At 52.6% G+C, this 25,205-nt stretch overlaps 1 protein-coding gene across 1 annotated transcript; it reads left to right on the top strand.

Annotated features, from left to right (window-relative positions):
• Positions 1-6,659: 6,659 nt before the first annotated feature.
• Positions 6,660-17,767, top strand: KIF18B (kinesin family member 18B; the record flags this gene model as incomplete). The annotated part of the gene is made up of 15 exons (XM_079726139.1): positions 6,660-6,978; positions 7,765-7,922; positions 8,260-8,364; positions 8,568-8,678; positions 8,760-8,957; positions 9,269-9,445; positions 10,283-10,357; positions 10,509-10,609; positions 11,040-11,190; positions 11,525-11,652; positions 14,716-14,921; positions 15,149-15,701; positions 16,639-16,728; positions 17,233-17,318; positions 17,661-17,767. The coding sequence occupies 15 exons, from the start codon at positions 6,660-6,662 to the stop codon at positions 17,765-17,767; spliced, it is 2,565 nt and encodes an 854-aa protein (XP_079582265.1).
• Between the last annotated feature and the right edge of the window lie 7,438 nt (positions 17,768-25,205).

The raw sequence follows: 25,205 nt of genomic DNA, 5'->3' as shown, positions 1-25,205 counted from the left end.
AAATAAAACAAAATTAATTAATTAAAAAAAAGAAGCTATGGAAATTTTGAACAAACCTAGGACTACTGAAGAAATTTAATTAGTTTAAAATCTACCTTCACACACATCAAAAAACCCCACCAAAAATATACAGGCAATTGAAATAATTCTAATCTTATAGAAACTCTTCCAAAAAAAAGAAAGAAAGGCAGAAAACATTTCCAGTCTATTTTTGGGGGGGAGGCGGGGTGCCGCGCAGCATGCAGGATCTTAGTTCCCTGACCACGGATCAAACCTGTGTCTCCTGCAGTGGAAGCTCAGAGTCTTAACCACTGGACCGCCAGGGAAGTCCCCAGTCTATTTTGTGATACCAAAAATGAGGCAAAGAAAATTTCAAGCCAATCTCTTTTATAAATGTAGTTGTAAAAATCTTAGATAAAATACTAGCAATCAGAAGCCAGTGATGTAGTTTTTAAAAATGCATTATGACTAAATTGGGTTTATCCCAGGAATGTGAGAATAGTTTAACAATAGAAGATCTATTAATACAATTTACATATTTACAGATTAAAGGAGAAAACATCCCATTAGGTACAGAAATAGCATTCAATAACCATTTATGATTTTTTCAATGGTAAACTAGAAATAGCAGTAAATTTCCTTAAACCAACAAAGAGCAAAATGAAAGCAGGAAAGAGACAAGATTGCTCACTATTGCTGCTTTCAATATTGTACCTGAGGTCCTAGCCAGAGCTGTAAGACAAGAAAACAAAATAAAATTGATTAGAAAAGAATAAACAAAACTATCATTAGTTACAGCCTTATGATGGTCTATTTATAAAACAAAAGAACACAGCTCCTTCCTCTTTGCTACCACCCATAGAAGGAAACAGCCATCTTTGGACGTTTTTCTGTGGGTACTAAGGTGAGGGGGATTAAGAGCTGCAAAAGCCCAGGTAGAAGGCAGAGCAGGCTAGGATGAAGAGTAGCACCTCTGATGACAGAATAAAGTCAAGGTCTGGCCTTGCCACTTACCATCCATGAGACAGTTTCCTTCCTGAGCCTCAGTTTCCTTTGCAGAGTAGGGATGTAACAAATGTATCAATAACTGCAGAATGAGATTGCTGTGAAAGATAAACGAAACACTTGTAAAGCACTGAGCATAGTGCCTGACACATAGTAAGTGCTCAATAAATGTTAGCTATAACTGTAGTTATTTTTAGGCTTTTGGCTTCAGACTGCTTTTCTCTGGCCTCTATTCATTCATAGGACAAATATTATACAGCATCTACTGCATGCTGGATCTGGCTCCTAGGCATCTGGGGTGCACAGACTATATCAGAAGAGGGTCCTGCTCTCTTGGAGCTTAAGGACAAGAAACACAGTGTATGATTGTTGTGAAGGATCAGTGAAGGGGACCACAGCAACCGCTATATATAAAAGTACAACACCCAAGGGCTAAGCACTTTCCCTGCCTTCCCAGCTCCCAATGTCTGCAGGCAGACCCCCCTCAAGTCCTCAGAAATTCTTCTCCAGGGGCTTCTGAGGATCTTGGGCTTGTTCTCTCTGTCCCTATGAGGATGGGCAGAGGAGGCTACACTGAAAACAACTGAATCTTGGCTTCCCAGCCTCAGCTCCGCAGCGAACTAGCCTCCGGGTTTTAATGAGCTGCCCCAGGTTAGAAACAGGACGTGACTGTGGCTGGCTCAGAACCCTGAAGATCTTATTAAAGAATCATCTCCCTTGTACTTTGGGCTGAAAAGCTCTTTCCAGCCGAGGATCAAAGCAAACTTGACAAACGTTCTCTCATTAATCTCCCATCCCCCTGGGGCAGGAGCAGATTGGTAGCTGTTCTCTCTGGCTCTCGAAGGGAGATGATGTGACATCAATGTGGTGTGGCTGGTGGTAAGACCTCCCCACCAGTCAGAGGCAAAGCAGAGACCAGAACCCAGGTGTCCTAACTGCAGCCATGCCAAGTGTCACCCTACCCGCTCCCCACCTCCCACCCCACACCCTCAGCGCTGTCTCAGGAAGAAGGAAAACATCTCATTAGGCAAACAGTCGGCCTCACTGGCCCTCAGGAGGCGGAGAGGAGAGAACTGTAAAGGTTAGGCGCATTCCGCTGCCAGTGCCCTTTTTAATTTCCTGCTTTGAATGTTAGGCTGCTCTGTAGCTCCAACTCAGCTAATAGAATGTAGACTCAGATGGTGGGCCCAGGCACCCTCTGCCTTCACTTTCCTGGTCACAAGAGTGGGGTTCCTGGGAGTTCCCTGGCGGTCCGGTGGTTAGGACTCCATGCTTTCACTGCCGAGGGCCGAGGGGTTCGATCCCTGGTCAGGGAACTAGGATCCTGCAAGCTGTGAGGTGCAGCCAAAAAAAAAAGAGTGGGGTTCCCTGGGGGTGGGAGTGCAAGGATGGGAGACAGGAATTCTGAGTGTTGAAAATTAGGTCTAGTCCATTTATCTGAAAGCGTTTGCAGCATACATAATGCTAGTTACATAAAAGAGATTATAATTATTATACAAACATAAGGGACTATTACAACAATGTGATCATGAGGGTGTAATACATAACGTCATTACAAGGCAGTATAGCAGGCTCTATGGTCAGACTGCCTGGGTTGGAACCAGGATTCATCACTTACTATCACTGGGATCTTGGGCAAGTTGCTTAACCCTCTCTGTCTCAATTTTCTCACTGAAACATGAGTATAATAATAGTATCTACCACGTGGGGTCGTGATGGGGTTGAAAGGAGGTGAAACGTGTAGGGCACCTAGAACAGTCCCTGACAGAGTGGGCACTTACCTGTTGTGTTTATTATTATGATGAGCTGATTGCTGGGACAGGAATAGAATTAATTACACACAAGTAAAAAGATGATTATTGGTTGACATCTCTCCTTTGTTTTGTGTGGGGAAGAAATTAAGAAGTTTGGGGGTGAAGGACAGGAGTTTGAAATCAACTCAATTCTGCCTCATTCCCCAAGGAGAAAATGAGTTGTTTGCTGGAGTTTTAGGTAGAAATCCCATGTTTCTTTGCTGAATGACCCTGGTAATTGTGACCCATCAGTAGGACCTCATCTTTCCTAGGAAAGCATTCATCTATTCCTATCCCCCAGGAACAGCCCTCTGTTTCTTACCCCTGTTAACATATCCCTAGACTTGGGCTGAACTTTTCCAGTATATCCGTGACTCCTGCATTCCAGAAATTCCATCTCTTTGGGCTGAACTTTTCCAGGATATCTGTAGCTCCTGCATTCCAAAAATTCCATCTCTACCTTTGGTAGGCTGGCTTGAAGGTGAAATGAAAGGGGAGAGAGGTCTGAGGGGAATTCAAGAGAGAATAGGTAAATAAGCTTTTGGGATTACTACCAGGGCAATATTAGGAAATCTATCCATGTCACCCTCTACATTAACAGACTAAAGGAGGAACACTGTGTGATCATCTCAGCGAGTGCCAAAAGAGCATTTGATAAAATTTAGCACCCATTCCTAATGGGTAGTGGAGGGTGGGGAACTAAATATAGAAGAGCTAAAAATAGAAAGTAACTGTTATTATTTGCAAACTATATCATCATTTAATTGAAAAATCTAAGAGAATCAATGACAATCTATTAGAACTAATAAGGGTGTTCAACAATGTGGCCAGGTACAAGATCTGCATACAGAAATCAGTAGCTTTCCTATGTTCTGTCAAAATGAATTAGAAAATGTAATTTTAAAAAGAGCTTATTTACAATATAACAAAGACTATACAGTAACTAGTAATAAACCTATGAAGAAATGTACAAAACTCATGTGAGGAAAACAATAAAATTTTACTGAAGATTATAAAGTTGTGAATAATGAAAAGAGATATGATATTCCTAGATGGGAAGACTTCATACTGTAAAGATGCCAATTCTCATATTAATCTATAAATTCAAAATAATCCCAATTAAAATCCTAGCAGGATTTTTCATAGAATCAGCTTCATAAGCTGATTCTAAAATCATGCACAAGACAAGATGCCCAAGAATTGCCAAGAAAAAGAACAATAAGGTGATATATTATAGAACCACAATAATTACAACGAGTTACGGAAAAAGGAATAGACATTTCAGTAGATCAGAATGGAGAGTCACAAAACAAATTCATGTTTATATGAGAATTTAGTTATGTTAAATGTGGCATTTAAATTAGTTGGGGGGACTTCCCTGGTGGCCCAGTGGTTAAGAATCCGCCTGCCAATGCAGGGGACACGGGCTCGAGCCCTGGTCCAGGAAGGTCCCACACGCCACGGAGAAACTAAGCCCATGCGCCACAACTAACGAGCCCACGTGCCACAACTACTGAAGCCTGCTCGCCTAGAGCCCATGCTCCGCAACAAGAGAAGCCACTGCAATGAGAAGCCTGTGCACCGCAACGAAGAGTAGCCCCTGCTCGCCACAACTAGAGAAAGCCCGCACACAGCAACGAAGACCCAACGCAGCCAAAAATAAATATAAATAAATAAATAAAATTTTTAAAATAAATAAATCAGTGGAGAATGAATGCACTATTTAATAAATGATCTTGAGATAGTTGCCTGCCATTTGGAAAGAAAAGATATTTAGGAATATCCTCATATCATTCACACACAAAAATAAATTCCATCTGGATAAAGATCTAATATAAGAAAGGAAAAGTATTAGAAATATAAAAAAAGTGTTTATTATTTTAGGGAAGGAACGTCTTCTTAAATATGACATAAAAACAATAAAAAAGAAGGTTGACACATTTGACAGTTTGAAAATTGGAAACTTCAGTATGGCCAGAGTAGGATTTTTTTTTCAAAAATGCATGGTTGCTTTGATGCCAAGAATAATATCAAATAATTTACCACATCAACAAAATAAAGGAGAAAAAACATGTAAACATATCAGAAGATGCTGCAAGAGCATTAGATAAAGTTCAAGACATTCCTGATAACAACTCTGAGTAAAATAAGAACAGATGAAATTACTAATATGATAATGACTATTTGTCCAAAATCAATATCTAAATAGTGAAGCACTAAAGCCATTTCCTTTAAGATCAAAAACACTACAGGGGGACTTCCCTGGTGGCGCAGTGGTTAAGAATCCGCCTGCCAATGCAGGGGACACGGGTTCGAGCCCTGGTCCGGGAAGATCCCACATGCCACGGAGCGACTAAGCCCGTGTGCCACAACTACTGAGCCTGTGCTCTAGAGCCCGCGAGCCACAACAACTGAGCCCACGTGCCTAGAGCCCGTGCTTCACAACAAGAGAAGCCACGACAGTGAGAAGCCCACGCACCACAACAAAGAGTAGCCCCTCGCTTGCTATGACTAGAGGAAGCCCACGCGCAACAACAAAGACCCAACACAGCCAAAAATAAATAAATAAATAAATTTATTTAAATAAAAAACAATACAGGGATGCCTATTATCATTCAACATTGTTTTGGAAGTTCTAGGGAATACAGTAGACAACATATGAAATATTTGGTATAAGTATGGAGAAGAAAAAGTAAAAAAAAATATTTTCTGATACATAATTGTATACTCAGAAAACTCAATAAGCTCTAATAAAAAGCACTTAGAGTCAATAAGAGAGTTTGAGGGAATTCCTTGGTGGTCCAGTGGTTAGGACTATGCACCTTCACTGCTGAGGGCCCATGTTCAATCCCTGGTCAGGGAACTAAGATCCCACAAGCCTCGTGGCATGGCCAAATAATTATAATCGTAATAAGAAGAGAGTTTGAGGGTAGTGGGTATAAGGCAAATATATAAAAATCAATCATGTTTCAGGACTTCCCTGGTTGCGCAGTGGTTAAGACTCTGTGCTCCCAATGCAGGGGGCCCGGATTCGATCCCTGGTCCGGGAACTAGGTCCCACGTGGGTGCCGCAACTAAGAGTTTGCATACCACAACTAAGGAGCCAAGTAAGGAGCCCACCTGCCACAACTAAGACCCAACGCAACCAAATAAATAAGTAATTTTTTTTTAATCAATCATGTTTCTCCATATTAGCACCTGGAAATAGGGAAGGTGTTCCATTCATAAGAGCAATAAAGTACTTAAGAATTGTATTAAAAGGACAATTATAGAAACTACCTGAAGATATAAAAAATACATGAACAAATAGAAAGGTAATAGCCATATTCTTGTGTGAAAACATTTAATATAAAATAAATATGTAAATTTAATATAATTCCGATTGTAATCCCAATAGGGTATTTTTGGGGGGGGCGGTTCTGGGATGGGGATGGAATCGATAAAATGTTCTTAAAGTCGAATAGAATAAATGACTGAAAATAGCCAAGAGAATCATGAAAAAGAAAGCTGGGGTTGGGACGGGTGTCTTGCCTTGCTAGATAAGAAGCAACTGTAAAGGAATGGAGTGGAAACAGTGTGGTGCTGGCACAGGAATAGACAGATTCGTGGAACATAATAGAAAGCCCAGAATAGGCCTCTGAAAAAAATACAGTCATTGGATATGACAAAGATGGTCTTTCAGATGGGAAAGATATTTGTCAGTAATTGATCCTGGCATCAATATTCTCTTGAGGTATAAAATGGAGCTGAGCTGTTGAGGAGGAGGTGGGAGAAGGCCCCTGAGTGCTAGACTGAGGGCACCTGGTCAGGCCTGGGTCAGATTGGTCCTCATCTCCATCATGTCTCTGCTCAGGTGTTGCCATGGTGATGGCGGTGGAAAACAGCGTGGTGCGGGTCGTGGTGCGGGTGCGGCCCCCCACCCCGAGGGAGTTGGAGAGTCAGCGGCGGCCTGTGGTTCAGGTGGTGGATGAGCGGGTGCTGGTGTTTGACCCTGAGGAGCCCGATGGGGGCTTCCTTGGCCTGAAATGGGGCAGCGTTCCTGATGGCCCCAAGAAGAAGGGTAAAGACCTGACGTTTGTCTTTGACCGGGTCTTTGGTGAGGCGGCCACCCAACAGGACGTGTTCCATCACACCACCCACAGCATCCTGGACAGCTTCCTCCAGGGCTACAACTGCTCAGGTGAGCCCGTCTCCCCCTCTGCTGGGCACTGGTTGAGGAGCGCTCTGGCCGTGCGTTCTCTGTGGGCCCCCCATTCATTCTTCTCCTGGGTGGGGACCACTCCACTGGGCCATGGGATACAATAGCAGATCAGGCAGACAGAGTTCCTGTATTCGTGAGGCTTAGAGTTTAGAACTGGGAGAAAACACATCACAAAATCACACCCCCGGGGCTTCCCTGGTGGTGCAGTGGTTGAGAGTCCGCCTGCCGATGCGGGGGACACGGGCTCGTGCCCCGGCCCAGGAGGATCCCACATGCCGCGGAGCGGCTGGGCCCGTGAGCCATGGCCGCTGAGCCTGTGCTCCACAACGGGAGAGACCACAGCAGTGAGAGGCCCGCGTACTGCAAAAAAAAAAAAAAAAAAAAAAATCACACCCACAAGTGTGTGGTTAAAAACCAAGGTAAGTGATATGACGGAAAGAATTGTGGGCCTTCCACAGAGGAAGCTACCCAGGCTGGAGAAGTCTTCCCTGAGGAAGGGATAAGCTCCCACCCATAGTGGAGACCCCTTTGCCCTCAAGTCCACAAGCCTACAGGGGCACCAGGAATGGACACGGAGAACTCAACAGCTGTGAACGTAGGGGATGTGGGTGGGTGGGAGGGAGCAGTGGAACCGCGCACGTGGAAGGAAGGAAAGAGGCTCGGGGAGAAGGGAAGAGCTGACCGGATGGAAGTGCACTGGGAGAGCCCCCGGAGAAGGTGGATCTGGCCCTGCCGCCACCCTACTCCCTACTCTGTCTTCTGTAGTGTTTGCCTATGGGGCCACCGGGGCCGGGAAGACACACACCATGCTGGGAAGAGAGGGGGACCCCGGCATCATGTACCTGACCACCATGGAACTGTACAGAAGGCTCGAGGCCTGCCGGGAGGAGAAGAAACTCGAGGTGCTCATCAGCTACCAGGAGGTAGGGCTGTTTGCACCCCAGGACTGGGCGGCCCCATCCCTCATTCTCACAACCACCTAAAGAGGGAGTGGGGTGGAGCAAGCAGGAGCGGGGAGAGGGTGGTAGGGGGTGGGCAGACGGGGGCCCAGAGGGTGGACACAGCTCCAAGAGAGCCTGCGTGTGAACTGACCCCGCCTGTCCTACTCATCATGTGACATCATCCAGCAAAGTGCCACTCACCACGGCGTGTCTCATCATGCTTCCCTGACCCAGCAACTCGGCTCTCCCCAGCGCCTCGGGGAGAGGCTTCCTGACCAGCCTCTCCCTCGGGTCTCTCCCTGGCTTCCTTTCTCCTCAGGTGTACAATGAGCAGATCCACGACCTCCTGGAGCCCAAGGGGCCCCTTACCATCCGTGAGGACCCCGACAAGGGGGTGGTGGTGCAAGGGCTTTCCTTCCACCAGGTAAGGGGCTGGGCTCAGGTGGGATGAGCAGCCTTGTCCTCCGGGATCCCCTCACCGGGTAGTTTGGGGATGTCCTGGATGCTGTTGGGGCAGTGGTGGTGATAGCAAGGGGGTAACATTGGTCCTGAAGAGCAGCCCTTCTGCTGGGGGAAAAGTCCCCACTGGGGAGACCACAGCCCCCTTCCTGCACATCTCCTCTGTAGCCGACCTCAGCTGAGCAGCTGCTGGGGATGCTGACCAGGGGGAACCGTAACCGCACGCAGCACCCCACTGACGTCAACGCTACGTCCTCCCGCTCCCATGCCATCTTCCAGGTGAGGAGGGGTCACAGGCCAGGGCCTGATGCTGGAGCTCCTGGTGCCCAGTGTCCCCTCACCCCTGCCATCTGCCCCCAGATCTTCGTGAAGCAGCAGGACCGGATCCCAGGTCTGACTCAGGCCCTTCGGGTGGCCAAGATGAGCCTGATTGACCTGGCTGGCTCGGAGCGGGCGTCCAGCACCCACGCCAAGGGGGAGCGGCTGCGGGAGGGAGCCAGCATCAACCGCTCGCTGCTGGCCCTCATCAACGTCCTCAACGCCCTGGCCGACGCAAAGGTAAAGCTTCACGGAGCCAGGCTCCTCCCCGGGACAGCGACCCAGTGCCCGAGCCAAGGGTCCCTCCCTCCAGCCCTGGGCCAAAAGCTATCAAGTCGAAATTTCCTGGTGGTCCAGTGGTTAGGACTTAGTGCTTTCACTCCAGTGGCCCGGGTTCAATCCCTGGTCAGAGAACTAAGGTCCTGTAAGCCCAGCAGCGGGGTCAAAAAAACAAAAACAAAACAAACAAACGAAAAAAAGCAAAGGCTACCGAGTCTAGCCTGGGTCTGTGTAGTCCAGACACTCACTCCACGCCCACCCACTGCCCCCAGGGCCGCAAGTCTCACGTGCCCTACCGGGACAGCAAGCTGACCCGCCTACTCAAGGACTCCATCGGGGGCAACTGCCGCACGGTGATGATCGCTGCCATCAGCCCCTCCAGCCTGGCCTACGAGGACACTTACAACACCCTCAAGTATGCCGACCGGGCCAAGGAGATCAAACTCTCGGTGCGTGCCAGCTGGGATGGCCACCACCCTGGAGTGGGGGTGTAGGGGTGTTGGGGGAGCCCCCAGGCTTGGAGGACGAGGGGACAGGACCCACTGGCTTTCTCTGGTACCTGGAGCAAGCGTTCCCGCAAGGCCGAGGGAAGGAGTGACATAGTCCTCGTCCTTAAAATATCACAGCACTGGGCTTCCCTGGTGGCGCAGTGGTTGAGAGTCCACCTGCCGATGCGGGGGACACGGGTTCGTGCCCCGGTCCGGGAAGATCCCACGTGCCGTGGAGCGGCTGGGCCCGTGAGCCATGGCCACTGAGCCTGCGTGTCTGGAGCCTGTGCTCCTCAACGCGAGAGGCCACAGCAGTGAGAGGCCCGTGTACCGCAAAAAAAAAAAAAAAAAAAATCACAGCACTGGGATGATTGAGGCAGAATCTTCTCAAGAGGGAGGCAACGGAAGGGAGTGGCCAAGTATCAGCCAGTGATCTTTGTCAGACTTGTTTTTAGCAGCAGGCCCATATTTTTGGCAAAACAACATATAACACAGATAAAAGCAGAGTTGCCCGGTTTTCCCCGCCTCCTCCAGGGAGCCCTGGTGCTCCAGGAGCCGCTGCGGCAAAGCCCCTGGCCTGCGGAGAGCATATCGGTCAGGGAGCTGGGGTCTCGGGTTCAAAGGCAAGCTCTCTTGCTGTGCTAGGAGAGCCACTGGCCTCCCTGTTCCCTCAGTCATGAGGGTGAGTCTCGGGAATGTGAGTGAGGTGTGCCTAGCGCGGCATCTGGCCACTGGAAGTGGTTGCCGAAAGCTGCTTTGAATGAACGAACAGATCCCTCCCCTGTGCCCCCATCTCAGCTGAAGAGCAACGTGATCAGCCTGGACTGTCACATCAGCCAATACGCCAGCATCTGCCAGCAGCTCCAGGCTGAGGTGAGGAGCCGCCCCGGGAGCTTGGCCGGGAGGCAGGGCGCCCGGCTCAGGGGGCAGGACAGGACCGCCAGCGCACGGCCAGGGCGCTCTGCCTGCCCCCTGCCTCCTGTGCTCACCCGGCGCTCTGAGGGGCTGGGCTGCTTCGTTCCAGGTGGCCGCCCTGAGGGAGAAGCTCCGAGTGTACGAGGCAGGGGCCCAGGTCCCGCAGCAGGACTCCTCGCAGCCCCCCAACGCGGGCCCTCCACATCAACCGTGAGTTCTGCCGCCCCCTACCTGCCCCCATCCTTTCTCCAGCTTCTGCAGGGCTAGGACTCCTCGCTTCTGTTCTGGCATCTGGGGTTAGGGGTTCCTCCTCACTGCCCGGCACACTGACTGTCACCTAGAATGGTCTATGTCAAAGGAGTAAATCACACCCCAGCCTATATAAGCAGCACCTACTCTTCAAAAGAAGGTGCATTTAAGGGGCGGGTGTCATAGTTTCCTAAACCAGAAAATCCCTGACTCCTTCTCCCACGCTCAGCTACTGCCCTCTTGTTACCCAAGCATCCACCCCTTATGGACCTGGAGCCACAGAGATCCCGCCGCCTCCCTGATTTTCCCACCTGCCCCCGCTTCCCGCCTTTCAAACCTCTCCTTTCCCCCTTAGCCTTCCCAGCTGCCCCTCGCCATCCCGCCTCCCCAGCCAGCCCTGCACCCCAGAGCTACGCCCAGGGTCGGCAGTCCTTCAAGAGGAGAGCCTGGGGACAGAGGCCCATGTGGAGAAGGTCGTGGAAGGGAACTCTTCAGACAGGGAGCAGCCCCCAGAGGACAAGGACGAAGGTCCGGCTGAGGAGGTAAGACTTGGAGCTGGTGGAATATTGAAAGAAATGTCCCACCCCCAACTCACAGGGTCCCTTCAGTCCCAGCTTCTCTACCTGGATGTCTTACACCTCGGTCATTAGGAGGCTTTCAGATCCTGTGCAGGAAGAGCTAGTCTGTCAGATTCTGTGTGTCTGGAAGTGGGGAGGCTGAGTGTTAACAGAAGGGGAGCAGGGAGGGAGCACGGGGACTGGTCGTTCCAGGAGCTGTCATTCCCACTCCTGGAGGAGGGACGGGTTGTAGGAGCTGCTCACGTAAAGCGAGGGAGGCCGTCCTGGGCCCTCGACCTGTGACTCCCTTCCTCTCTAGGTTCCAATCCAGGTGCCAGCACAGAACCTCGGACACCCATTGCCCGGCTCCCCTGACCTGACCCTGCAGCCCAAGCCAGTCGTGGACCACCTCCCACCACCGGACCTGGGCAGGGGCCGTTCTAAGCAGTAGGTATCTTCTTGCTTCAAGGCGGGAGGTGATGGGTTCCAGGCCTCCTGGGGTGGGAGTTGGCGCTAAGTACATCACAAAAGCTCTGTTTCTGCTCTCGTTAAAGAGGCAAGTCTTTTCTCATCAATATTGTCCCTTACCTGCTGTCAACAATTTGATATTATCACCTACTCTGTTTATGTAGCATCCTCTCTATTTATTACTCCGTGTAGCTGGCAGCCCAACAGGAGGGAAGCAAAACACCGAATTCCATCCAGACAGCTGGCAAACGCCGAGCTAGGGCAGGGCTGCCTGGGCTAGTGCTTTGCTCTCCAGTCTGAAGGCCAAGCTGTGCTCAGCAAGGAGACAGCTGCCAGGAGAAGCTGGGCAGCAGCTGAGCAAGGGACAGCTTTCCTGAGTCAGGTGTTCGTCATGTGTCTTCATCAACAGATTGACGGCTGCTCTTCTCTGAAGTAAATACAAACCCAAAGAGAAATGGCTTTTGGACCATTCTTTCCGTGCTTAATAGAGAGGTGCAGCTAGTGTTTTCTTCCTTGGCCCCCAGAACATAAATCCTCTGCCACTTAGCTTTGCTGCTGCCAACCCTACACCTCCCCCCCCAGCACGCTTCACGCTAAGCAGTGTATTTAAAGCTTCCGGACAGAAGGGCCTGTTTAATTTTATTTCTTGTTGGGGAGTGCCTGTTCCCGACTCAGCAAAAAAGGCTGCAGCCTGAATAATCAGCGGCTCATTATCTGTCTCCTGCTGCCGACTCCCCGGGGCCCTGGGGTGGCAGGGATGCACTGGCGGGATGTGCAGGGAACAACCGTGGACTCCCACTGATGACTCAGGGTCTCTCTGCCTGGAGTCCCACGTTGCTAGGACACCAGGGTTCTCATTTCTGCTTTGCCTCTGATTTTGTGGTTTCTGACAAGTTGCTTCAACCTTGGCTGCAGTTTGGGCATCATGGTCCTTGTTTTCCTTACTTCTTAGAGTTAATAATAGATACTAATAAACTGTGATGGAAGACCCCAAGTGTCAGGGGCTGCAGAACATTCTAGATCTTCTCCATGCTTGAAAACAACCTAACCACCAGATAATCGAAAATAATTTTGCTTTGGCCTTAGAGTTTAGAATCTTAGACCACCAGGGCACTGAGTAGATCTTAGATTTTCCAGTTCAGTGGTTTTTCAGAATTTTTTTTTAGCGGCAAAGCCCTGTCTTCAAATGAAATCTTATGCTGAGGTCTAATATATAGAACAGATAAAGCAGAGCTGTTCCATTAAAAATGTCCTCTGATGGGTTTCTTGAAACCTGAATTGAAAACCCATGATATAGACCGACTCCCCATCTGCGGGGGCTACGCGGCAAGAGGGACGGGGCCAGACCTGTGTCATCTGACATCCAGGCCAGTGGCTTTCTCCCCAGACTCCCACTTTTCTCAGTGGTCTAATTTTCATATAATGTGTGGCTCAGGCAGATATAGAATGAGTTTCTGCTGTGTCCTTTTTAATTTATATCCTGCCTTCTTTCAAAAAGGCCTTGAGGCTGCTTTATAAAATGAGTTTGGGTTCCCTGAGCACACACTGAGGACAGAGGAGGGGGCTCAGAGATGTCCAGGCAGGTAAATGCTACCCAGGGATAAATGACTGGCCATGAATAATCCCCACCGAGATAACTGTTTATCCTTTCATCATGGGTGTGCCTCACAGAAAGAAAATCTGCTTTCTTAGAATCTAAATTTACAACATCAATAATCACATTACCCTCGTAATTTCCTTTATTTTTTACATATATATTTTTTAAAATATATTTATTTATTTGTTTATTTTTGGCTGCATTGGGTCTTCGTTGCTGTGCGCGGGCTTTCTCTAGTTGCGGCGAGTGGGGGCTACTCTTCATTGCAGTTCGCGGGCTTCTCATTGCGGTGGCTTCTCTTGTTGCGGAGCACAGGCTCTAGGCGTGCAGGCTTCAGTAGCTGTGGCACGCAGGCTCAATAGTTGTGGCTCGCGGGCTCTAGAGCACAGGCTCAGTAGTTGTGGCGCACAGGCTTAGTTGCTCTGTGGCATGTGGGATCTTCCCAGACCAGGGATCAAACCCGTGTCTCCTGCATTGGCAGGCAGATTCTTAACCACTGCACCACTAGGGGAGTCCTTCGTAATTTCCTTTAAATAGCCCCTCAGTGCATGTGAAGTATGTGTTAATACACACATACTCTCTCAGCATCCCAATCACTAAATAGGAAGAGCAGACTGAATGCATTTTTGAGGGTCTCCTCGGAACCAAGGTCAACATGGCCTATCTTATTTAATCTCTTATTATCCTAACAAGGTAGATGGCATTATTATTATTACTATTATAGAAAACAACAATTAACTAACCTTATAGTGCTGGGTATGTGCCAAGTACTCTTTAAACACTTTATATCTAAGATAACCCATTTGGGGAATTCCCTGGCAATCCAGTGGTTGGGACTGTGTGCTTTCATTACTGAGGGCCCGGGTTCAATCCCTGGTCAGGGAGCTAGGATCCCGCAATCTGCTGGGCGATGCCAAAATTTCTTAAAATAATATAACCTATTTCATCTCCCCAGCAACCCTGTGAGGTGGCTGCGTGTGTTGACCTCATTTTAGAGATGTGGACACCGAGGGTAAGAGGTGATCCGAGGTCATGCAGCTGGGACGTGTTGGAGCCGGGTTTTGAGCTGTTAGTCTGACTTGAGCCTGGCTCTTCTCTGCTACCTCCCATTGCCCCTCTGGGAAATGGACTTAAGATCACAGCACTTGTAGGTGGCAGAGCTCAGAGGAAACTCAGACCTTCCGCGTCCAAGGCCACTTAGTGCCCTTTCCCTACTTCCCAAGTACTGTCTTTGTCAGGGGCATGTTTAGTGGGTGAAGCCGCCCACCATTACCGGGGTCACCTCCGCCGGCCTTGGTCTTCAGCACGGCTGGAAGGGTGATGAGGCCGGCCAGGCAGTCCGGGAGGGCCAGTGCACGTGTGCTGCTCACCACACCTGGAGCCCTGGGGCCGGGTCCTCCGGGCAGGTCTGAGGCGGAGTGGGGATCCCCTTCCCTCTGTTCCAGGTTGGCTCTGAGGGTGTTGTGCCTGGCCCAGCGCCAGTATTCCCTGCTCCAAGCAGCCAACCTCCTGACCCCTGACATGATCGCAGAATTCGAGATGCTGCAGCAGCTGGTACAAGAGGAAAACACTGAGCCTGGAGCAGAGGCCACCGGGGAGCCTGACCCGGCCAGGGGGTCACCTCTGGCTCAGGAGCTACGTTCAGAGTCAAGTGAGTCTCAGCCCTGCTCGGCCTCTGTCTTCTGGTGCCAAGGGGTGGCTGGGGCCCCAGGTGCAGGGTTATAGTTCGGTCAGAGACTGGACCTCTAGGATGATGGACTTCTGCACAGAGAGGCCCCAGGGGTCACGCAGACCCGAGGAGTCAGGGGCTCCTGCCTGTCCCGTGTCTCTCTTCCCAAATTCTACAAATTCTCCTTCCTTCTGGCCAATCCCTGATCTCCCCTCAGCACCCTCCTCTCTGCCCAGAGTCTCCAGGATACTCCGGCCCTGTGACCCGGACCATGGCAAGGCAACTGAGTGGCCTCATACACACTCTCGGGGTCCCACCCAGGCCTGACCGCACCTCAGCTCAGGCATCCCAACGGCCCACAGAGAAGAAAAGGAGGAGACCGAGCCCCTTGGAGCCAGACAGCCCACCAGCCCCGAAGCCCGGGACCAAGCGCCAGCGCCAGTCCCTCTTGCCCTGCCTGAGGAGGGGGACCCCTCCTGAGGCTCGGCTTCCGGATGGGCCCATCACCCCCATGGGGGGACGGGCCTCCTCCCCCTGCCATTCCCCTCACTTCTGCCCAGCCACAGTCATCAAAAGCCGGGTGCCCCTGGGCCCTTCCGCTCTGCAGAACTGCTCCACCCCTCTGGCCCTGCCCGCACGGGACCTCAACGCCACCTTTGATCTCTCCGAGGAGGCCCCCTCAAAGCTGGGCTTCCACGAATGCATTGGCTGGGACGGTGTCCCCCGGGAGTTGGATAGGCTGGATCAGCCCTTCATCCCCAGGTAGGTCTCCCTTCTGGCCTCAGCAGGGGGTCAGGGGTCAGCAAGGGACAGAGGTGCTGCCCAGGGGAACGGAAGACAGCACACTCTTGGAGTTGGGACACTGCATCTCTCCCTTTGGTCTGACCAGCATCCAGGCCCAGGAGAGCAGAACGCGCCGTTTCTTTGGAGGCGTTGCTTCTCTCCAGGCCCTGCCTTGTCCATCTATACTTCAAAGCCGCCTGCTCTGTGCTGGTTTGTGACATGCCCATGAGTAGCTCACAGGCGCCCCCTATGGGGAGGGTCAGCAGGGAGGAGGAACTAACATGGGGTGCCCAGCCCACTCTGTTCCTTGCCGTCACTTGGGCCAGGTCTGAGTTCTGTATCCCACTGAGAAATACCTGTTTCTACCACTTCCACCCCAGACTTTACCCTCCAGCCCAGCATCTGGAACTGGGAAGGGGATCCTGAGAAAACTTTATTCAGCATTTTTCAGTGGGAAGATGCTCTCACCCTCGGCTTCTGCCCGCGTGGCGGGGAGGGGGGAGCAGCAACCAGCTCAGGACAGTCCAAGGCCGTGAACAAGCAGCGGACTGACCTGGACTTGGGAGGCCGAGGATGGCAGGCTGCCCACTGCTCCCCCCACCTCTCCCACAGCCCGAACCCCCTCTCAGTAACAAGCTCAGAGCCAGGCAGGTGGAAGGGTGAAACTGTCTGAACTCCAGTTCCCCAGACGCGCCAGAAACTGCCACCTGATGCTCTCCCAGAGCAGGCCTGTCACTCAGCTGTCAGCCCAGGCCGAGTGAGGCAGGGAGAGGAGTCCGCCTCTTAGGAGGAAGAAACCTCAGAGGTCATCTTGTCTAACCTCCCTGCCCCGCAAGCCGGGCGCTGGAGCGGGAGGTGCTGGCACCCTTTTCTGGTTCCCTCCTGATGTGCCACCTTCCTCCTCCTCCCTCCCCAGCGGACCCAGGCCCCTGTTCACCGTGAAGGGCCCCAAGCCGGCAACTTCCTTCCCTAGGACCTCAGCTCGCAAGAAGAGGCGCGTTGTGAGGTGAGGCCGGGGAGGTGTGGGAGGAGGAAAAGCAGGAGCTGTCACCAGGGCGGCGGGCGCCCGGGCCAACTACAGGCGCTGCGCGTGTCTCTAGACCCCTTGGAGCCAGTAGCAGGGGGTCTTGTGAGCAGGACCAGCGTCTGGTTGTTTGAGGTTCCCTGGGCTCTTGCTACTACAGGATTATATTAGAGATGTCTCCCTCCTTTGGTAAAGGCCACAGACCGTCTCTCCATGAGGGGGACATTCAGTGTTCACCGGGTAATCCAGGGAGTGGACTACCCACCCCCTCACCTCTACTTCCCTCCCGAACCCCACTCAGCTCCTCTTCCCTCTGCTGCCTCTCCCACCCTCAGGTCTGGCCTTGGGTGCTTCCTACTGGTGCTCAGCCTCCCCCTGCTCCCAAGGCTCCGTGTCTAGCTCTTACCCTCCCACCCCCACCGCCCCCCGCAAGTCCAGAGGCTTGGCCGTGACCTTCCCCCCTTCTTCCTTCCTTCCCTCCCACAGTTCCTCAGTCTCCCGCGGCCACAGTCGCATCGCCCGCCTCCCCAGCAGCACCTTGAAGAGGCCAGCTGGGCCCCTGGCAATCCCAGGTGACCGGCATTTGGGGGCAGGGATGCTCTGGGTCACAGTGGCAGATGGGGACAAGAAGTAGGAGGGGAGGGAATTCCCTGGCGGTGCAGTGGTTAAGACTCGGCGCGTTCACTGCGGTGGCCCAGGTTCAATCCCTGGTCAGGGAACAAAGATCCCGCAAGCCGCCCAAAAAAAAAAAAAAAATGTAGGCGGGGACAGGCGAGAGGAGGGCATGGGGTACTTCCGAGCATCTCAGGGATGCTGGTGAGAGAGATGGGGGATGGGGTGGGGGAAGGGAATGGTGGGATACAGCCTCACTTTTCTCCTTCCTCCCTGCCTCCCCTCATCTAACTGGCCTGCAGAGCCCCCCTCCAGTCCCCACTCCCCTGGCAACCAGAGGAGCCAGAAGGAACTGTTGGGGGTTGGGGGAGCGCTGTCAGCTGGGAGCTGCTCCGCCAAGGTGTCCTGACCGCCCGGCCCCTCTTGGTCCCTGGCGCCGCCTAAACCGGGAGCCCTGACCTGCTTTCCTCGGCTCGGAGCAATTAATGCCAACACCCTCTTCCTTTATTAACAGTCCTCCCCCAGACGTTCATTCTGCTACTCACCCTCTTTATTAATCTCTTGTTACACTCAGCTTCTCAGCGTGTATTTATTCATTTGTGAGTTAACGTGTTGCTATTTTAAAGGGTGCTGCCATCATCCCTCCCTAGTTTATAACACCCTCCATGCAGGAAGGTGGCTTTTGGGGGCTTTGTTGCCCACCCCCCATCTAACACAGGGCTCTGCACAGTGATGCCCGCTGTGCAGTTGAGGAGGGCTGAGCATGGGATGGGGGCATGAGGGAGTCCCAGCTTGGCCCTTCCTGGCTTTGAGAGGAAGGCATCTTCAGCCCCATCCCCCCAGCCTGGAGTAAGAGCCCCAACCCCATGCCACAGTCCTGGCGATGATGCAGATGATGGTGGTGACTTGATTTCCAAATGAAGAGAGTTTATCGTTTTAACCCTATTGTAAACAGGATACACACTCAGTGTAAGAAGTGTAAACCTTAATGCTACCACGTAGACATAAGAGCTGTTAATACTTAGGTTTATATCTGCTGATCCTTCAGTTCTGCATATATATATATGTATAGATATAGTTATTTTATTATAATGATTAATAAACCATCTCCATCCTTGGTGTGTGTTTCTCTCTGTACACCTAGGTAGGATAGCAACCCCTTCCTCCTCTTCAAGAAACTTCTGAGTATAAAAAACATCCCCCCGCTGCCTCCTCCTTCAGCCTTACAGGTGGGCCCTGTCCCTTACTCCGCAGCCCCACCTTCTGCTAAGGGCCCCTGCTCCTTAGCAGGTGAAGAAGCTATCACCCCTGGAGGCCTGGTCCATCCTCCTACAGCCTGCATGTGGTGGGGTGCCAGGAGTCCTGTCGTCAGAGAGAGCGTCTTAGTGGTCCCCTGGTCTTACAAGGCTCCAGGCTGAGGCTCCACCTGCTGGAACCCATTGAAATCTTCCTCCCACAGCTCCGAAAGCTCCCCGCCACCCCCGTTCGTGGCTTTCCCCTCCACTCATTCGGATTGTGACAGTTCAACCCAAGCCTACCTCTGTTTCCCCAGGAAGACGTGGCTGGCTGCATGAGCGAATGGCATAACCAAAATTCCAGGAGTCTGTGTTTAAATTGCTTCTGAAAACAAACACAGTAAAAGGCATTTAGCACTTTGTGAGCAGTGTGTAAACAATGCCACTAATTTCAAATGAGGCCTCGCTGCTCTGGGCGAGCAGCCTCCCCCTCTACCTGGGGCACCCCTCCCCGCTCAGTTTCCATGCCTTTTTGGAGGAGTGGAGAGCACAGAGGGGAGCACCGCATTCCTACCGGCTGCAGGCATCTCACACGACTTCACGACCTTATGAGGTATAATGAGGAAACAGACAAAAAGGTTAACAAAATGTGCCCGGAGTTAGACTGCAAGTGGCAGCGCCAGGTTTCAGATCAGGATCTGGTCGTACACATGACACCAAGCTGCTTCCATTTAGAAGTGAACAGACATCGTTTCTTTCCGCGTGCCGGGAATTTCGTCCTCTCCAATTAGTCTTCATGAGTTTTTTTTCCCCTGTGTACCATGATCCCCACAGAAGCAGTCACCGCCTCACATCTGTAGCCCCCAGCGGCTTGGTGTGGTGCCTTGGCCTCAGGAGACCTCGCTGCCTGCTGGTTGGATCCAAATTGAATAACTTCCTCATTTCTTGGGGCCCTCACATCTATTCTCTCATTTGATCGTCACCATCACCCCTGCAAGTGCAGAGGCAACAGGCACAGGGCAAGGTGGCTGGTAACCACGGCCAAGAGGGCGAGCTTCGCCCAACAGGCTCCGTTGCACGAGGGCTGGGGGCAGCTTGCAAGGGGAAGAGGTCACTCTTGACAAGGATGTTCTGCACCTGACCATTTGCTCAGCAAACATTTGTGGCTCCATGGTGCAAAATGTGCTCTCGGGTGACCCATTAAATGTACAAAGACTCTGCCAATGGAGTTAAGCACATGTGGCTCCTGCCCTCAGTCACGGGAGGTTGGGCTGAGTTGGGCCGCTCATGAGGAGGCAGCCTGGCTGGTCGAGGGAGCTGGCAGGGGCTGAGGGGGGCAGCGAGCTGACGGCCAGCTCCCAGCTGACCTCCGTGGGCAGCGATGAGGCTCTGAGATTGGATTGTTCTCACATAGTCATCCGCCAGAGGCGGCAATAGATGGCTCCCCCGTCCACTGCCCTAGGTTCCCCCTCGCGGCTTCAGCCTGCCTCCTCCGCCTTGAGGGCCTACGCAGAGCCCCTCCCTCCACTTCAGGGAGTTTAGACGTTCTCTCTTCCCAGGCTCTTTGCACCCACTCCAGGCCCCACAGCTCAGGTCTGGGCCCCACCCCGGGGGCACAAATTCCTGCCCAGTTCAGAGAATCAGGCTCAGTGCCAGGAGCTGCAGATATGGTCCCTTCACACAAAGAGTCAGGATGGAGTCCTTGTCACCTGAGCGTAAAGCCAAACCTCCTCAGTGTTAGGATGTGTCAAGAGGAAGGGACTGGGCTTTTTCCACTGGGTCCTCCCACTGCCAGCCATCGGCTTGGCGCCCACAGGGGACATCATCACCCCATGGGGATCCTTCCTCCTTGGCAGCTGTTAACTCAGGCATCCTGCCTCCCAGACCCTTGCTCATCTGCCTCCAGTTTCCCCCAGAATGTCTCTTTGGCTCTTGGCTAGGTTTGGGGGATCCTGCTTCCCAGACAGAATCTAGTTTCTGGCTGTCTTCCCCGTCTCCACAGTCCTTTTGTGAATAGGGACCTAGAAAGTCTTGGGATGGAGTTTGTGGGTGGAGGAAGGGACCAGAGTCATACCCAAGAGCCTGGAGACCATGGCTGTGTTTTCTAGCTCACCCCAGAGCTCCCCTGGGCTCACCCGCAGCCCTACCCCCGGCTCATCCTGCCCATTTGAAGGGCCACTGGATTGGAAATAACAGGTCGCCGGTCAGCCCTCTCCTCCCTCCAGGGACACATCTGGTCCCCGCCTCTCACCCTCCCAAAGGGACACAGTCAGGCAGGGAGACGGAAGGGAGCAGGGAGCAGGCCAGGGAAAGCAATTAAAGAGCTGGTCTCGGGGTTAGAGGCCGGGGGCAGGCTTGAGCGGCCCCTGGCTGGGTGGGGAGGCAAGAGTAGAGCAAGCGCCCGAGCTTATTAATCCCAACACAGGAGCCTGGCCCCTGGGTCTGTGAGGGTGAATGAGCTGATGCCTCCAACGGCTGAGGGGCTGGGAAAGAGAAGGAGAAGGAGTCCAGGGGTTCAGCCAGGAGCCCTTCTGCAGCCACAGGAGTCGGGCGCTTCTAACCGACAGAGCTGGGCTGGGCACAGGCTCAGGATCGGAGAAGGAACTATCCCTGGCTTGAGGCAGCCATCCTCCAACCATCCTCCAACAGAAAGGGGAGACCCCTGCCCTCAGGGAGCTCCCAGCTGACAGTGAACCATGGGTTCTCCCATTAGGTGGCTCCCATCCAAGGGGAAAGGGCGGCTCCTGTCCTGTGGGTGCCTGAGTCTGAAGGGGGAGACAGACCCTACCCTTAGGTGCATCCCAGTCTGATGGGAAAACATAGGTCTAGCATCGGGAGGACCCCATCTTCAGGGGGCCTTGTCTTGGGAAGCCTCAGGCTAAAGTGCAGAAGAGGCTCGCACCCATGGGGGATGCTGACACACCAAGAGGTTCTCAAGCCAATGGAGCTGTGGGTCTCAAGCCCACAAGGGTTGGGGAAGGGCAAGGATGGAGGCACAGAGCCCACTGGGGGAGTCAGGGAGGAGAGAAAGCAGGGTGGGAAACAGCCTGTACTCTGAGTCTCCTCCAGAACAGTGGGACATAACTCTCACATGTCCCCTGGGACACCCAAAGCCACAAACAACTAGTGATCTGGGGGCAAAGGGTGCTGCCCCCTCCCCACATCCTGTCCACACTGCCAGGTAACTGCCCTTTGCAGGGGGGGCCTGCCCACATGCTGTCCCTGCCCCAACCCCAATGGAGTCAACAGGACATGGTCACTCCCCTGGAAGACCCAGCTCCCAGGCCCCCGGGTTCCAACCCATCACAGATGCGCTAACATGGAAACAGGTAAAGCACCTGGTAGGTGTTATTAAATGGAAGCTAGGATTTGTCGAGCACCTGCCGTGTCCGGCTTTCACTGATTTTTATCTCACAACTACCTTGGAAGTAAGTATGTCTAGACCTCATTTTACAGATGGGGAAATGGAGACTCAGAGAAGGTTCCTGAGTCGTCCAAGATCATACAGCTGTTGAGTGGTCATGGCCTTGCTCTCTCCCCTAGACGGCACTGCCATAGCAGTCAGAGGCAATTCTAGTGAGCCCTCTAAGTGATGCACATTTGGGTTTTAGAAAGCCTGCCTAGAACTGTGAGACCAACTTTCTTCCTGCCTCCAAAGGGCTATGTCCACCAGGCCACTCGGACCTGGTCAGCTCAGCACTGCCATCTAGTGGCCAGTTTCCTTCCTCAGAGATGGGTCACCGAGTGGATGGGCTGGTCAGAGATCCATGTTCTCTCCATCCCACTCACTCTTGCTGACCACCATGCTGTGCCAGGCACTGGGAGAGTGGCAGGAGCACAAGCGGAGTCAGTGGGCAGCAGTCAAGGGACAAAAGGGCCCCTTGAATTAGAGGCTGGCAGGTTTGGAAAACACTGGGTACCTCGTGTGCAGGTTGAGGCCGGGTGAAGTGTTGATCTATCCTGGGACCAACTTGGGCCTCGTAGGCAGGAGGGCATCCTGGCAAATTCTGACGTAGAAGATGGGCACAGGGAGTGGGAGGTCATCTTGTCCCCAACTCGGCTTGAAGTGGGGCGCAGCTTGGCTGAAGGCCGTGTGGAAGGGTGTCCAGGCATCCTCTTCTTGGGACCCGCAGCGTTCTGCCGTCTAGTCCAGAAGTCAGTCTAGGAACTGGCCTGAGGCTTTGGATGATGAGGCCCTCAGACTGGGGAAGCAGGAGAGGAGGCGCCACAGAGAATGGGGCCTGAGTCAGGCTGGGAGGAGGGGGGTAGAGGTGGAGGCCGGGAGCTGTGTCTGCCTGAGGCAGATGTGCATCACGGTGTGACCTAGAACAGAGAGAGAGGGGACATAACTGTCCAACAACAGGGCTTGGTTACATTAATGCACATAGTGGAAAACCATGCAACTGTTAAAATGATGATGTAGATAAATATTTACTGATATGGAAAGATGTCCACAACATATTGTCTAGTAAAAAAAAGCAAGTTACAAAATAATTTGTACAGCATGAGCCTACTTTTAAAAAATGGATTTATATGTGTAGAAAAAAAAATCCGGTAATGTTTATATCTCCAGGTGGCAAAATTATAGCTAATTAAATTTTGTTTTGCTTATCTGTATCTGCTGATTTTTCTACAATGAAGGTATAATAAAAAATAATGAAGCTTTGACAAACAACCATGACCGAGTCTGTCTATTTCTTTGCTTCTCTGTGTGGACAACTTCAGATAGTTAAGGGCTGAGTGTGGAGCTGGGTCTGAAGGTCGGATGGGAGTTGAAGACGGAGGGAGACGGCCTGGGCGGGTGACAGGGGCCCAGCGAGTGGCTGAAGGGGTTAAAGAGGGGGTCTCATCTGCCGCTGCTAAAACGAGCTGAGCCTCTGTCTCCCAGACACAATTACTGAGAGCCCCTGACAAGCCCTTTCTGCTCTATTACATCTTTTCCCTCCAGGACCGCTTTGCGCTCATTTCAACTAGATTTCACTTGTACAGAGAGAGAAGGCCACACGCTGTGACTTGCCCGGCAAGCTGGAGGGGCAGCCTCTCCAAGCCACACAGAGGAGTTGGGGCAAGGCTTTGTCCCCAGTCTTGTTCTTCCTTTAATGTCACTCCCCGCCCCCATCCTTCCCCGGCCCCTCAACCTACAGCAGGATCAAGTGACTGGGTGCCCCCTCCTCAAGATTCAAGATTCCCCTCCCCATGAGACTCCTCAGGCCCAGGGTCAGACTCTGCTAAAGAATTAGGGATTCTCACCTCCTCTCTCTGCTTGGGACTCACGGGGAAATCTCGGCAAGCAGCCTGTAACCTGCCCAAATGAAAAGCATCTCCCCTGGCGTGGACGAGGGGGCATTGCCCAGACAGGAGCTCAGGGGCTGTGCTGGCTCTGACAGCTGGGGAGGAGGCGAGTAGCCAGATTCTGTCTGCAGAGCTGGAGACCTGGCAGTGCTGGGCTACCCCCAGGGCCTCCCCTTGGTGCCCACTGAATGACTTACCACTGTGAGGGGCCCACTGAATGACTCACCTTGGCACAAACACAATGGTCAGGGGTGGGCACAGAGCCTGCTCCCTGCTGCACCCCAGCCCCCATCAGATGCCTTCCGAGAAGTTCTTTGAGCAAGGGGCTTGGGCTGCACCCCACCCAACAGGCTGGCATCTTGGGATAAAAACAGCACAGCCCCCTGCAAGGGCTGCCCTTGCCACGCGACACCCTCACCGGCAGTGGAGAACAAGGCTCCATTCAGCAAGTGCTCGGGAAAAGGGATCAGAGGCCCAGGCATGGGCAGTGGGCAGTGGGGCGGTGGGGGCGGGGGGCAGGAGAGGAAGGCTGCCTACTTCCCAGAAGTCCAGGGACACAGATGGGTGAAGGGCCTGGGCAGGGTACTGACCCCGGGGGACCAGATAGAAGGTGTGATTGGATCTGAAATCTCAAGGGCCAACAGGGCCCAGGCCCCAGGCTCCCAGTTCAAACCCACTGGCTCCTAGGTTCCCATACCCACCGATTCCCCAGAAGCCTTTCCCAGCTTCTCAGCTTGATGTGTGGGAACTTGAAGGAGATAAATCTCCAGTGTGAGAGTGAGGTGAGGGGTGGCCAAGGAAACGGCGTGTTACAGGAACAAAGTTGGGAGTTGGGACAGCCAGCTCATTCATAAGTGCTTTGTGGAGCTGTCAAGCTGCGCTCTGGGAGCGGGTGCGGGGAGGCTGGGCAAGGAAGGGGTGAGCCTGATGAGGCTGAGGCTGGGGCTTAAGGGTGACCCAGGGGGAGGGCCAGAGAGTACAGCGCCTGCCCCCACTTACCCTATCAGGGGCTCCACGTTCCTCCCATCGTTCCCCCACTGCTAGACAGAGGCCTCAATTGACCCTCCAGACAAAGAGCTGGTTCTAATTCCAGCCCACAGCCCCGCACCTGCAGATGGGGAGAAAGCAGGAATGCAGAACGCCTGTATTCAGAGGGGAGGACTCCAGGAACCTGCTGGGAATGAGGTTGGCAAGAAACTGTAACAGGCTGTTCCTTGAAGATATGGAACAGGTTTGTTTTCCACCAGATTCCCAGCATCTAACAGGCACTGAGTGTGCATGAGAATGCTGAGTGAGGAAAGGCCTGGGTCATAGGATCTA

Source organism: Hyperoodon ampullatus (genome assembly GCF_949752795.1).
Source record: "Hyperoodon ampullatus genome assembly, chromosome: 19".
Classification (NCBI taxonomy): domain Eukaryota; kingdom Metazoa; phylum Chordata; class Mammalia; order Artiodactyla; family Ziphiidae; genus Hyperoodon; species Hyperoodon ampullatus.
Note: the sequence above shows the minus strand (reverse complement) of the source record. Positions and strands in the feature narration are given on the sequence as shown.